The sequence below is a fragment of the Balaenoptera musculus genome, chromosome 6 (genome assembly GCF_009873245.2).
Source record: "Balaenoptera musculus isolate JJ_BM4_2016_0621 chromosome 6, mBalMus1.pri.v3, whole genome shotgun sequence".
Lineage (NCBI taxonomy): Eukaryota > Metazoa > Chordata > Mammalia > Artiodactyla > Balaenopteridae > Balaenoptera > Balaenoptera musculus.
In genome coordinates this window covers 12,280,691-12,294,705 of record NC_045790.1, presented here as the reverse complement: position 1 = coordinate 12,294,705, position 14,015 = coordinate 12,280,691, and the positions used below count along the sequence as shown (strand labels likewise).

At 42.7% G+C, this 14,015-nt stretch overlaps 1 protein-coding gene across 3 annotated transcripts in view; it reads left to right on the top strand.

Moving 5' to 3' along the window:
* Positions 1–8,126: 8,126 nt before the first annotated feature.
* The window catches only part of PPP2R2A (protein phosphatase 2 regulatory subunit Balpha), an 84,612-nt gene continuing 78,723 nt past the window's right edge, over positions 8,127–14,015 (top strand). The window contains exons 1-2 of one of the 3 annotated variants that reach the window (XM_036854532.1): positions 8,127–8,450; positions 10,306–10,380. In XM_036854532.1, the coding sequence (XP_036710427.1) occupies positions 8,444–8,450; positions 10,306–10,380 (82 nt within the window). In that variant the 5' untranslated portion in view covers positions 8,127–8,443. Of the gene's footprint in view, positions 8,451–8,944; positions 8,962–9,076; positions 9,095–10,305; positions 10,381–14,015 lie in introns of those variants that run through there. The other 2 variants (XM_036854533.1, XM_036854534.1) reach the window with 2 other exon arrangements.

Sequence of the window (14,015 nt, the reverse complement as noted above, 5' to 3'; positions counted from 1 at the left end):
GCTTCTGTTTTATGTTTCGGATTTTTGGCCACAAGGCATGTGGGATCTTAGCTCCCCGACCAGGGATTGAACCCGCACCCCCTGCATTGGAAGGGGAAGTCTTAACTACTGGATCACCAGGGAAGTCCTGAAAGCTCTCTTTTTTTTTTTTTTTTTTTGAAAGCTCTCTTTTTAAGAGGCATCCCCTGGGAATTCCCTAGCGATCCAGTGGTTAGGACTCAGCACTTCCACTGCCGGGGGCCAGGGTTCAATCCCTGGTTGGGGAACTGAGATCCCACAAGCCATGTGGTGTAGCCAAAAAAGAGAGAGAGAAAAAAAAAGAGGCACCCCTGTCAAACATATGAGCTAGCAGTAATATCTTTGGGTGTGGTGGTCCACTTTTTCCTAATAATTTGTTAATGTGTAATTTATAAATTTTTGAGCATGTAGTATGACTGATAATCATGAAATCAGGGGGCTCCAGATGTAAGAATTTATCAATGCCTTAAGATAATATATTTGAAATCCTCGTTTAAAAAGCATTTTGCAGGCTTCCCTAGTGGCGCAGTGGTTAAGAATCCGCCTGCCAATGCAGGGGACACGGGTTTGAGCCCTGGTCCAGGAAGATCCCACATGCCGCGGAGCAACGAAGCCCGTGCGCCACAACTACTGAAGCCCGCGTGCCTAGAACCTGTGCTCCACAACAAGAGAAGCCACTGCACTGAGAAGCCCGTGCACCCCAACGAAGAGTAGCCCCGGCTGGCAGCAACTAGAGAAAGCCCACGCACAGCAACGAAGACCTAACGCAGCCAAAAATAAATAAGATGAAATAAATAAATTTAAAATATAATAAAAATAAAAAACATTTTGCTACCAAATTTTAAGCTGAAAAGTATTTGGAATAATTCTGTGGAAAGAATTACAACTACATGGCTTTTTAGGTTTTCTTACAAATTATTCATAATTTCTATGAACTGATCATCAAATTATTACCAATAAAATTTCAATTATGAAGGAAACAATTAATAGAGAATAAGATAAAACCTTCTATTTGTTTATCCAAATATTTATCAAGTTCCTACTATGTTCCAGAGATTATGTATCAATCCAAAAAATGAACCATTGGGAAAAAAGACTAAGGAGCTGTGTATGTGTTAACAGCTATGCATGGAAAAGGGCCCAGATCACAGTATGTGACTGTCAAATCCAATGGACTCTTGGCTAATGGAAATATGGTTTGCAGAAGAGGGCAGGTAACAGTTTCACTCAGATGGGTAATTGTCAGGCCTGCATCGTTATATTTAGTTCTGGGCATCATTATATGACGGTTTGGAACAGTTAGACTATATGCAGAGGATATTGACTGAGATAATACACTGATACATAGATCAAAGCTGGATCAAGGAAGGAAGCTTTGAAGAAGCTAAGTTAATTACTGTGGAGAAGAGAAAATTTGGAAGACATGATTATATTCCAATATCTAAACCACTTTTGTGTTCATGTTGAAGAGGTCCCAGATGGGAGAACCAGACTCTGCAGAATACAGCTGCAGTGAGGTACATTTCTGTACAATACAGGGAAGAATGACTTAGTGATTATGGCCATCTAAGAATAGAATAGATTTTAGTCCTTGGTTAGTTGGAAGTTTTTAAGCAAAGGCTGAATGAACACTGGAGGGCATCTTGAATAGGAAATTCAAGTATCCATTGTGAGAACTGGGCTAGTTAGTGTGAATTTCCTTTCACCTTTGAGCCTATACATTTCTGTTATTTAAGCGTAAAACATGTACTGGTGCCATAGCTAAACTCAAATGCCAACTTGAAGATCTACAGCATGGAAATAGACATACTTCAAACAAATAGGCCTTTTGAATAATACTTTATGTTACAGAGCATTTATGATCATTTAATAAGCAACACTGAAAGTAGATTTCAGAGATAATGTTTAATTTCATAAAGTTTGCATTTCACACCAAGGAGATTTCAGGTTGTATATTTATAGACCGTACCTCCCATGAAAGCATAAGACAAGATTTTTGGTTGCAATTTATAAACAGAAGGTAATGGCATGAATTTACTAATCTTTCCTTCAATTTTAAATATACATAATGTTAAAAGACCAAAACAGAAATGTCTCGGTTTTAGGGTAAAGCCATGGATTAAATCACGTCTGTGTATACGGTTATAATGGACTACAATCTTTACTTTAATGTGGGAAATCTGGAACATAGACTTTATCATCATGCTCTACTACCAGCATTAGAATGGATCTTAAAATTAAGTTTATTCTTTTCCCTAATATATACAGATTATAGAATATTTGGAGAAATGAAAATGTCAAAGGAGAAAAAATTACTCATTGTGCCACTGCCCAGAGACATTTCTGTGAGCACCTTGTGCATTTCCTTTGTATTTTCCAGTCTACATATCTGGTGTATGTTTGTTGTACTGCTTTGATCATATTGTATCAGTATTTTGTATCCTTTTCCTAAAGCACAAGCAATTTCCTCTGTTTTCCCAAATGTTTGATGACATAATAATCCTCCTGGTGGATTCACTATTGTTTTTCTTAAACACCTGCTAGTGTAGGATATTTTGGTGATTTCATAGTGAGTTCTACACCTTGAACATTGTGGGGTGAATTGTCATTATAATCTAGACTCTGCGGAGTCTTGGGAAACTGTCTTCCAGGCCGAATTTATAGATATTAAGAAATTATGTAAAAAGCTGACATCTGCTTATAATATTCCCTGTAAAGCCCTTGAAACTGTTCCATATCAGAAAGCATGGCTCTGACAGGTTTGCTAGAGTTTTAAACCATATCATTTTCTCTTTTTAAAATTTGTTTTATTCAAGTATAGTTGATTTATAATGTGCTAATTTCTGTTATACAGCAAAGTGATTCAGCTATGCATATATATGTATTCTTTTTCATATTCTTTTCCATTATGGTTTATCACAGGATACTGGGTATAGTTCCTAAACGATATCATTTTCTAATCAGGAACCTCTCTCTTTTATTTTTGTTTTTATTTTATTTATTTATTTTTTGGCCTCGCCACATGGCATGCAGGATATTAGTTCCCCGACCAGGGATTGAACCTGTGCCCACTGCAGAGGAAGTGCAGGGTCCTAGCCACTGGACCACCAGGGAAGTCCCAGGGACCTCGCCTTTTACGTTTGAGTTGATGGTTTTTCCTAGACACCCCAAGTTCTAACTGCCTAGAGGAGAGGAGCATCTAAGTGCCACTTCTACTTATTGTGGAGAAGGTTTGTGTTCATCTTAACTCCAAGGAAAAGAACAACTTTCAAGTGATTCTCCTCGCATCATATAACATTCTTTAAAAAGCCTTCTTGCAAAAACCCACGGGTGAGTCCCGTTAGCTCTGTTCTGCTGGTGAGATTGTGGGTGTCCTTTAGTGCCTTTCAGCTCAGATTGGAAGCAAAACACCTCCAGGCCTTACAGACTCTGAAGGACGTCATCAGGAAAACCCAGAGGGAGTTTTCCTCTTGGTGTGCCTAAGCTGAACCCAGCTCTGCTAGGAACTATTACTTTGTGCATCTGACATGTGGCCAGTTGTTGAAGTTCTGGCTCAGGCTCACATGGAAAAATGCTTGCATAATAGCATGTGGCTCATGTTGGTGAGGGAATGGTGTCCAATGGGATTCTCTTAGATAATATGTATTCGGGGACAAAGGACCAGTTGGAAGTAGTGGGAAGGACTCTGCCTATAAGCAAGTTAAATCTTTAACCAACTATTGCCTAACAAATGTAGATCAGCATGACCAAGATAATTTGTAAAATGTCTCCTTCTTCCAGGATTAAGAAGGGTGAGGGAAAACACTTATGATACAGTAAATGATAAGGAGCCAACATGTCAGTGGTTTTCTTTCCAAGCCAGAGAGATTTGTTCACTCATCCATCAATCCAACAAATTATGTGGCTTATGATGTGGAGGTGAATATGACATACTTCCTACCCTCACAGAACTCAGTCTAGTAACAGACACATATTTAGATAATTCTAACATGATCTAGTAAGAGTGAAGTGCCTTAGATTTTTTAAAATAAATTTATTATTTTTTAATTTATTTGGTTATTTTGGCTGTATTGGGTCTTTGCTGCCACACGCCGGCTTTCTCTAGTTGCAGCCAGCAGGGGCTACTCTTCGTTGCGCAGCATGGGCTCTAGGTATGCGGGCTTCAGTAGTTGTGGCCCGCGGGCTCTAGAGCACAGTCTCAGTAGCTGTGGTGCACGGGCTTAGTTGCTCCGCAGCATGTGGGATCTTCCCGGACCAGGGCTCGAACCCGTGTCCCCTGCACTGGCAGGCGGATTCCTAACCACTGCGCCACCAGGGAAGCCCCAGTGCTTTTTAGATTTTATGAGAATATTTTGGAAGGGCATCTAACACAACTTAAGGTCGGTGGGAAATGGGGAACATATCAGGGAAGCCTTCCTGGAGGTAGTTACATCTACATTTTTTTGTTTGTTTTTAATATTTATTTATTTATTTTGGCTGCACTGGGTCTTAGTTGCGGCACGTGGGCTCTTTCATTGCGGCGTGCAGGCTTCTCTCTAGTTGCGGTCCACAGGCTTCTCTCTAGTTGTGGTACTCGGGCTCTCTAGTTGTGGCGTGCAGGCTCAGTTGCCCCACGGCATGTGGGATCTTGTTCCCCGACCAGGGATCAAACCCACGTCCCCTGCATTGGAAGGTGGATTCTTAACCACTGGACAACCAGGGAAGTCCCTACGCAGGATCATTTAGTTGCGGGCATGTGGTATCTTTTTAGTTGTGGCGTGTGGCCTCTTAGTTGTGGCATGCGGGATCTAGTTCCCTGACCAGGGATTGAACCCAGGCCCCCAGCAGTGGGAGCGCAGAGTCTTAACCGCTGGACCACGAGGGAAGTCTCTACATTGCTTTTTAAATAACCAGAAAGCGTTTTGTTGGCTGAGGAAGGAAAGAGGGATGGGCACATGGGTGGGGGTGGGGTGAGTGGATGGTGATGTTCCAGGAAAGAGACAGTGTCTGCCAAGGTATTGAGGGGACACGGAATTAAGACTTATATTCTGGCAGTGCTTGTTTGAAATTTTTTAAAAAAATAAATTTATTTATTTAATTTATTTATTTATTCTGGCTGCGTTGGGTCTTCGTTGCTGTGTGCGGGCTTTCTCTAGTTGCGGCGAGTGGGGGCTACTCTTTGGGGCGGTGCACGGGCTTCTCATTGCGGTGGCTTCTCTTTGTTGCTGAGTACGGGCTCTAGGTGCGCGGGCTTCAGTAGTTGTGGCTCATGGTCTCCAGAGCACAGGCTCAGTAGTTGTGGCGCACGGGCTTAGTTGCTCTGCAGCACATGGGATCCTCCCGGACCAGGGCTTGAACCCTAATCCCCTGCATTGGCAGGCGGATTCTTAACCACTGCGCCACCAGGGAAGTCCCTTGTTTGAAATGTTTATTGGACATCTGTAGAAATGTCACGTAGGCAAGTAGAGGTGTGTGTCTGCAGTTCCAAGGCAAGAACAGAGCTGGAGATCTAGATTTGGCAGTCACTGGTAAATACATGGTACTTACACCTGTAAATATCTGTAAATACTGAATGAAGTTGCCCAGAAGAGTGTGACGTTAGAGAAGAAGACCCAGAGAGACAGATTGCCTTAATATTTAGAGGGTGGTCTGGGAGGAGGAGCCAGCAAAGGAGCTGAAAGGGGTTCCTAGAAAGTTTGGGGGGAACCAATAATGTGTCAAGAAAAAAAAGGGTCTCATTAAGCATGGGGTGATCAGCAGCTTCAAATGCTTTGGGGAAGTAGAGAAAGAGAAAACCAAAGAAATGACCATTGCATTTGGTAACTTGAAGATCGTTAATGACCTTGACAGAAACTGTTTCTGTGAAGTAGCGGGGACAGAACCGTAGTGCAGAGGATGGAAGATAAAATGTAAGATAAGGACAGGGAGATGAACAAGAGCAACTCTTGTCTTTGGGCTAATGGGTCTTCTGGCCTCTCTTCCTAACTGCCATTCAAAGGAAAGGGAGGGAGTTTGTGGTCCACCGAAATGACTGCCCAGGGTCAAAAAGAGCCAGGTCACTCATACCAGGGCTCCAGGGGGCACTGATCCTTTCTTATTAGGCTCATCTCAGCTTCCACAGACATGTAGTACTTTCAAGACTCTATGTAATGTTCTTAGAACAGCACACAGCACATAGTCAGGGCTATATGAACTTTTGTTAAAATTATCCCAATTTCTAGGCAAGCTCTTTGGTGCCTAAGAAGAGCAAATCATTTACGTAGACCAAATTATTTTTCAGGAAGTGTGAAGACACAAATCTTAACACATGGCAAAAACTGAAGCATAAAAAAAGAAAAACGACTTGTGTATAGGGGTGCCAGTCCTCTAGTTTAATGATCTATTCTCTCTCTTTTCTGGTTAAGGTTTTTTAGAGAGTGTAGGATTGAGCTATCGAACAAGGGCAAAGAACATGAAAAGGAAAACAAAGAGTAAAGGCATATCCAGAGAAATACATTTACGAAATCAACCAAAATAGAAGTCAGTACAGCACACATTGCGTTAAAGTTTTGTATCTTTCAGGTAGCTGAAAGATGACAGATACAGGGTGGATTTTTAGTTTTGGTTTGTTCATTGTTTAGATGAAAAATATTAACGTAGAAACGGAGGAATAATAATACAACGGTGCAGCTGTTCCACGTGGAGGAATTTTGAAACCGAACTGCTCCGAAGATCAAGAATAAGGCAGAAAGTGGAGATAATGGAGAGGAAGTGTAAATAATCGTAAACTTCTCCTTGGTCTCTGAATGCCTTATCACTCCTTTCTGCCTGAAGGTTAAATCCTGGATGTTTTCACAGTTTTCATGTGGAAACTGTGGTTCTCTATCTTACAGGAGTATTGTGGAGATTAAGTGAGATATGTAAAGTATACAGTATATAGTGACTGCATCTTTAGTGCGTCTTTTTTTTTTTTAGTTTTATTTATTTATTTATGGCTGTGTTGGGTCTTCGTTTCTGTGCGAGGGCTTTCTCTAGTTGCGGCAAGCGGGGGCCACTCTTCATCGCGGTGCGCGGGCCTCTCACTATCACGGCCTCTCTTGTTGCGGAGCGCAGGCAATTGTGGCTCACAGGCCTAGTCGCTCCGCGGCATGTGGGATCTTCCCAGACCAGGGCTCGAACCCGTGTCCCCTGCATTGGCAGGCAGATTCTCAATCACTGCGCCACCAGGGAGGCCCTTTAGTGCATCTTTGAAAGAAGTACACATCCCCTCTTGACTGATGACTGGTGTTTCCACTTTATTTTTTTCCTTATACCCTTTAACTCCACTGAAGATGCTTTCAATACAAATGTAATAATAACTGCAGCTAACGTTTATCATGTACTCAAATTAAGTCATTTAATCTTTGAAACAATTCTATGAGGTAGGATTGTTACCCTCATCTCGTGCGTGGAGTCAGCATTTGGCATCCTGGCTTCAGAGCCCAGCTCTCAACTACTATTTCTCCACTTTTGGCCGGACAGACCTGGGCCACCCTTTCGGGCATATTCTGCTGCTAGCAAACTGAGTTTTCTTTTTTGAAACTACTCTTAACTGCCTTCCTTTGCCAAGGGCTCTCGCCTCAGTTCCAGGGCCCATGAGAAGGTAATTTAATTCACCCAGATGGCACCAGCCCAGCTACGTCCTCCTCAGATCCGCGAACTTTCACCTTGGCTGAGCAACGAGTCAGCGCTACCGTCCCTGTATTTCACTGGCCGCGGGGCTGCCCTGCAGTGTCATTATTTTAAGTAGCAATACAGTACGGGTATTCTCTGCAAAGACACAGGACCCCACCAATCTCTACGAGCGACCACGTTAACTGGACCACTGAGCCGGCCCCAGAGTCCAGGCACTGGCGCGATGGTGTGGGCACCGATGCGCAGCAGGACCTCGGACTGGGACTGGCAGGGCGGGCAGAGGGGGGAACAGCCTGAGACAGGGAGCGCGCGGGCCAGGCCAGAGGGTACGCAGCAGGCGGGGCGAGGCGGGAAGGGGCGGGGCCAGGAGCCCGCCGGGCCGCTCCCCCGCCCCTCCCCCTCTGCTCCCCGCTCCAGCCCTCGCCCCGCCCCGCCCCTCCGGCCCAGGCCTGCGGCTCCGCCCTCCTGGTGACGTCACTGGCCAGGCCAGCCGGCGCCATTTTGAAAGTGGAGTCGCCTGCCCTGCCGCTGCCGCCGCCGCCGTCGCTGTCGTAGCCGCCGCCGCCGCCGCTGGAGAAAGAGCAAGAGTGGGGAAGACCAAGAGTGAAATCCACCATCCCGCCGGCTGGTTTGCCAGCCCCTCCTTCCTTCTCCCCCGACCCCCGCCCCCTCCCCCCACAGGTGCCATCCGCCTCCATCCGCCCTCTCTACCCCCCCATCCCCAGGTGAGGGGGGTGAGTTCAGGAAGCGGAGACCCCGAGGAACCCAGCAGGGTCACCATTTGCAGCGCAACATGGCAGGTAAAGGAGAAATCACCCTCTCCACTGACAAGGCACCGCTTCCTTCCTCCTCCCTCCATCACCCCCTAGCGACTGCTTGCGCCTCTCGGAGAGCCACGGGGCACCCCTGGGATTTCAGGGAATCGGTGAAGTGGGCTGGGGTGGGGGTGGGGTGGGTTCTGGGGAGGCGAGTGGCCGCTGTGGTATCGAAATGGCTTTGAACAGGAGAGCTGGAGCCTGGGCATGGGTGGGGGTGGGGTGTGTGCCGGCGAGCCGAGGGGTAAGGCGTGGGTGGGGCGGGGTAGGGGCGAGTGCCGATTCGTCCCTGCGCTTGGGAGCCCGCTGGAACCTCCGCCCCCGCCCCCCTCTGGGGGCTTTTTTGCGGCTCTTCCTGCCTTTAATTCCTGTGTTTCTCCCTGCTGCAAGCCTTCTTGGGTGTTCCTACAAATAAACATATTTTGCACTGAGAAGGAAGAGTGCTTTATAAGTTAAAATACAATGGGGACATAACGTGTATTTCTTTCCACTGTGGGTACGTATATTTTTGAGACTGTAAGCCTGAATTTTTTTTTTTTTTTGTCTGGAACCATCTCCCTTTCGTTTTTTTTTTACCCTTTAGGTCCAAAGAGTGCAAGGCCTCTAATACAGCGAGTTGCGTGAAAAATGTAATTTAAACTTTCCGTTTTGCATGTTAGCTTTTGTGCAGATGTCCTTTTCCCAAAAGGGTTTCATGGAGTTAGTTAAAATAGTTGTGGAGCTCAGAGATATAAATAGCCAAGAGAAGAGAGATTTAGGTAAAAGCTTGGGGCGGAGGGGGGGAGATGCAGAGAGAAAACCAGGTTGGAATATTTAGCAAGGAATGGAGGTGAAGGAAGAGAAAGGTAATTGCTTCGAGGATTATTTTTGTACATTTTGGTGTTGCTGAATATCTTCCTTCATCTAGTAGAATCAGTCCTAGATCTAGATTCAGTTTCTTTCTCCATAGATCCAGGACATTTCCCCCTCCCTGCTTGGCAGTGAAATGGAAACATTCAGGGACTAAACCAGTTTTCCGTGCTTTTATCAATATTTAGATAGATAATTAAACCTGTAAAATGTTAACATATTGGATTGACTTAGGGTTTGCTATGCGTAAGTTGCTTTTTGGCCTTGTTGAATGATTAAGTGAAATTAAAATTGTTCTGCACAAGATGATGACAAATGAGCGAAGTTAATTCTTTGCCAGGTCCTTTGGATTCTGAGGGATTAGGTGAAGGGAGGCAAACCAAGCTTCTTTTTGGCAATCTCTTCACCAACATTCAATTCAGTTTCTTTTCCTCTCTGGAGCCAGTGATTTGCTGGTAGTGAACTGCAAAGAAATGGGTGGTGAGGTTGTGTTTGCTGTATGTGCGCTGTGGTGATAGGGTTCATATGAATCACCGCTCCTCACCCAGGCAGTAATGTTCCTGAAGTTTTCTCTTCGTTCCGTGTTTTATGGTAGCTTAACCTTATTAACTCTCCTGCAGCCTTTTGTAGCCTTAAAGGAAAACTCTTTAACTTTCGGTATTTACTTTTTTCTGGTAGGTCTTGCTTGAAGTAAGGCTTTTACTGTGTTTGAGGGGAAGGGAAAATGGAAGGGAACTTTTGAACTGATGTACAATGGTAACGATAGTACATGGCCTTTAAATATTTCAGACCTGGAATCTCTCTCTCTTTTTTAATGCAATACCAACTATTGGGGACTAACCTTTTTCCAAATTAGTGCTGTGGGGTGGTGGTTGTATGTGTGGGCAGTACCAGGCTGTTAGTATCATGCCAACTATGGATGCCATCTCTGTGTTTAGGAGAGTAAACATGAGTAGGACTCAGTTTTAATTGGTATGTTTTCTTTTTCCAGGAGCTGGAGGAGGGAATGATATTCAGTGGTGTTTTTCTCAGGTGAAAGGAGCAGTAGATGATGATGTAGCAGAAGGTAAGAAAGCATTTAATAATGCAGAATTTGGATATAGAATCTTTTCAAAATCTCTGTTGCTGAAGGATTTCCTTTCAGCTGAGTCTGTTCTAGTTTAAGATCGTTCTATGTTTGTTGTCCAAGCAGGGAAAGAACAGTTTTAAAAGTCAGCTTTCTGGAAGATAGTCTTAAATCTTTTATTACTGATGCCGTGTTTTATTGTTATTTTTTCCTGAATAAAATAAGGAGCACTAGATGATGATATATATAAAACCGTCACAAGAAAAGTCTAAGGTCCATGCGGTAAAGGTGTCCTTGCTGTGTAAATTTCACGTACAAATAAATGGCGATGCATTTTCATGGTTGTACACTGTTTTTAGAAAATTTAGTTGAAATAGGTGCCATCAGTATTTAGCTCAGAAATATTCTTGATAACATCTTCCATTTTTAGGGGAGATTTTTAGGTTTTTTTGCACTTGCCTACTATGAGAGTGTGGTGTTGATTGGCATATTCTGTGAAGAAATGCTGGCTCAAATGATGCATTTAATTGTCTTGTAAAGATTAACTTAGGTGGCTAAGAAAATAACGGTGTTATAGATATATAGCATGTCTTCTGGAGAGCTTATTGTTGTGTATTTTGAAGCTCGATTTGATCAGTGGAAGGGCTTTAGTTTTCCACCAGATTTGTTTATTAGTGTATTTCAAAATTCTAAAGTTTTGAAACTTTAGGATTTTGCATTCATTTGAGATGGTCTTAGATGAAGGAAGTCTTGAGATGGAGGAGACATTATTTTCTATAAAGGAGTTTTATTATTTCATTGTTCAGAAATATTAAAGTTTGAATTTTAATAGTATTGTGTTTGAATTACAGTAGGAATTTTCTAATACTCAGATAAATTAAATATGTACTTTTAATTTTCAAAAATTCGTCTAGTGAAAATTTATAAATTATCTGTCTCTACATTGTGTTGTCCTCATAATAAGATCCTATTTCTGACCTACTGTCAGTGTACTGTTTGTTTTGAGGGTTTTTCCAGGTGACGGTAGGATGATGGCCTTGTGTTGAGCCAGTTGAATGCTTGGATTTGCTTGTGTCAATGTTATTCGTTTTTGTTTTTTGTTTTTAATTTTTAAATTTATTTATATTTTTAAATTTTTGTCTGCGTTGGGTCTTCATTGCTGCGCACGGGTTTTCTCTAGTTGTGGCAAGTAGGGGCTACTCTTCGTTGCGGTGCGCGGGCTTCCCATTGCGGTGGCTTCTCTTGTTGCGGAGCATAGGCTCTAGGCACGCGGGCTTCAGTAGTTTTGGCTCGCGGGCTCTAGAGCGCAGGCTCAGTAGTTGTGGCGCACGGGCTTAGTTGCACCGCAGCATGTGGGGTCTTGCCGGACCAGGTTCGAGGACCAGGGCTCGAACCCGTGTCTCCTGCATTGGCAGGCGGATTCTTCACCACTGCGCCACCAGGGAAGTCCTCAATGTCATTCTTAATTAAGTACCTGATCAGTTTGCTAAGTTGCGTGGGGAGCCAACTAGCATATGTTGTACTTCTGATACAGAGCACTCTCACGTTTCTTTCTATTGAATCCTCATCTGTTTTTCAGATGAGAAACTGGAAGCTTTAAGAAGTTGAGACTCACTGATGGTCATACAAATAATGTAAATCAGGGTCTTCTGATGAAGCCTGTGGTGTTTGGCTTGTTCAGAGAAATAAATCCTAAGTTCAAGGGAGGAGTCATGTGTTACTCATTTTGTAATTCCATTACCTATCGAACAGTAGGCACTCAGATATTGGATCATTAGTTCTGTGCTGTTGTGTAATACTCGCCAAGTTATGAAAGTGCTGTATACTTGAAAAACATTCCTTTGTTGATGTCCATTTATTCCCTTTATCAAAGATATTCTAGGGGCCTCCAAAATGCTGAGCACTAGGGCTCCAAGGTGTCTAGAATACAAACCCTGCGCGTAGTTCACTGTTAAACGGGCAAAGACCACATGCATTTTGTTTAATCAGAAGAAACTGATGATTCCAAACTTAACTAACTGAACCAAATGATAGTTTGTGACATGTATGATGGATCAGTGGTAGTTTTCTTCTGCTAATACTTAGTAACTGCATTTTGCTACTGATTCATTAAATAATTTTCATCTGTGGTTGTTAAATATTACTTATACAGTACATTCCTAGTATCTTATGCTGAAGCTTGGTATGTATATTTTAATAAAAACATGATTTATTCTAGTACCTATGTCTATACAAATGCAATAAGTATAAAAAGCACCCAATTTTCAAATTATGCAGCTTTAATTTGGGTTTTTTGCATACTGTAGTTTGCACATCATAGTCTATTATGTTTATTTTACTAAGAGAAGGTTTACTTTTCTGAAATAAAGTAAGATTAATACATTTCCCCCTTGGTTTAGAGTATAGTCTCTAAATGGGTTACATCTGGCTCAACCTTTAGTTTAGCTTGCCTGTTTTCTGTTAACAGTACATCCTAAGTTCTTTTCCATCAAGGGCTCCAAATTGTCTTTCCCCTCCTCCATGTATTCAGCTGTCATGGCATACTCTTTTTACTTCTGTAATGCTTTAATCTTCTTTCCATATCCACTTTTACCTTGGTTAAGGTTCTCAGTATCTCTCATCAGGATTGCTCTAACTTCCTAAATGAGTCCCTGCTTCTTGTCATGTTTTGCTTCTAAGTTAATCTTAAATGCCGTCCCAGTTTTATTTTCCTCAGAAATCTTTAGTGGTCACTGTATCCACAGGCTTATGAATTACATTCAGATATTTTAGCCTAGAATGTGAGACTTCTCACTGGTATGGTCCCTACTTCTCTAAGTTTATTTGCTAGTGTGGTTTACGATCCAGCTAAATGGATACTGTTCTTCAAACAAGTCCTGTACACTCTTACTTTGGGGACTTCGTGCGGTTTATTTTGGTTTTTTTTTTTGCTGTTCCTACCTTGGAATGCCTGATACTCCTGCCACAGTTCTCTTATCACAATCATATTTATCCTTCAGGTCACGCCTGTAACCCTTTTACTTATCTCCCTTTTTTGGAAGTATTTTAAGAATCTTCCTTTGTAGCACTTTGTATTTATAATATTAGTACCTCAAACCTCTGCTGTTGTACTGTGAGCTGTATGTGGGACATTCTATATATAAACTGCTATGCTTAGAAGAAAGCCTGGAACACAGTAGGTGTCCAGTATTTATTGAATGGAGGAAGAAAATTTACTATAATGAGGTTATGAAGGGGGACAAGTATGGGTGAAAGGTAGCATGACTGAGACACACTTGGCAATCATGAATTTATTTACTTGGCAGCTTTGTAAGTGGACTGATGGTATATAGCCGTGTAGTAGAAAGAAGCGAGGAGACCTTGGGTTTCTATCCTAGTGACAGACTAGTATATGTCACTTTGGGTAAGTACTCCTCTGAGTTCCAATATACTTAGCCTTAAGAAAACAGAACTGGATTAGGTGATTTTGGTTGTTCTTGTACTCTTAATCTTGTTAACTCTCAAAGATGTCTTAGAAAAGAGACAGCCCCACATTATTACCACTGGTAAGTTAAATTGTTTGAGATGTTAGACTCTGGGGGCCTTAATTTAAAAATAAGACAGTGGACTTAGTTACTCAAGGCTCAGAATTTTTC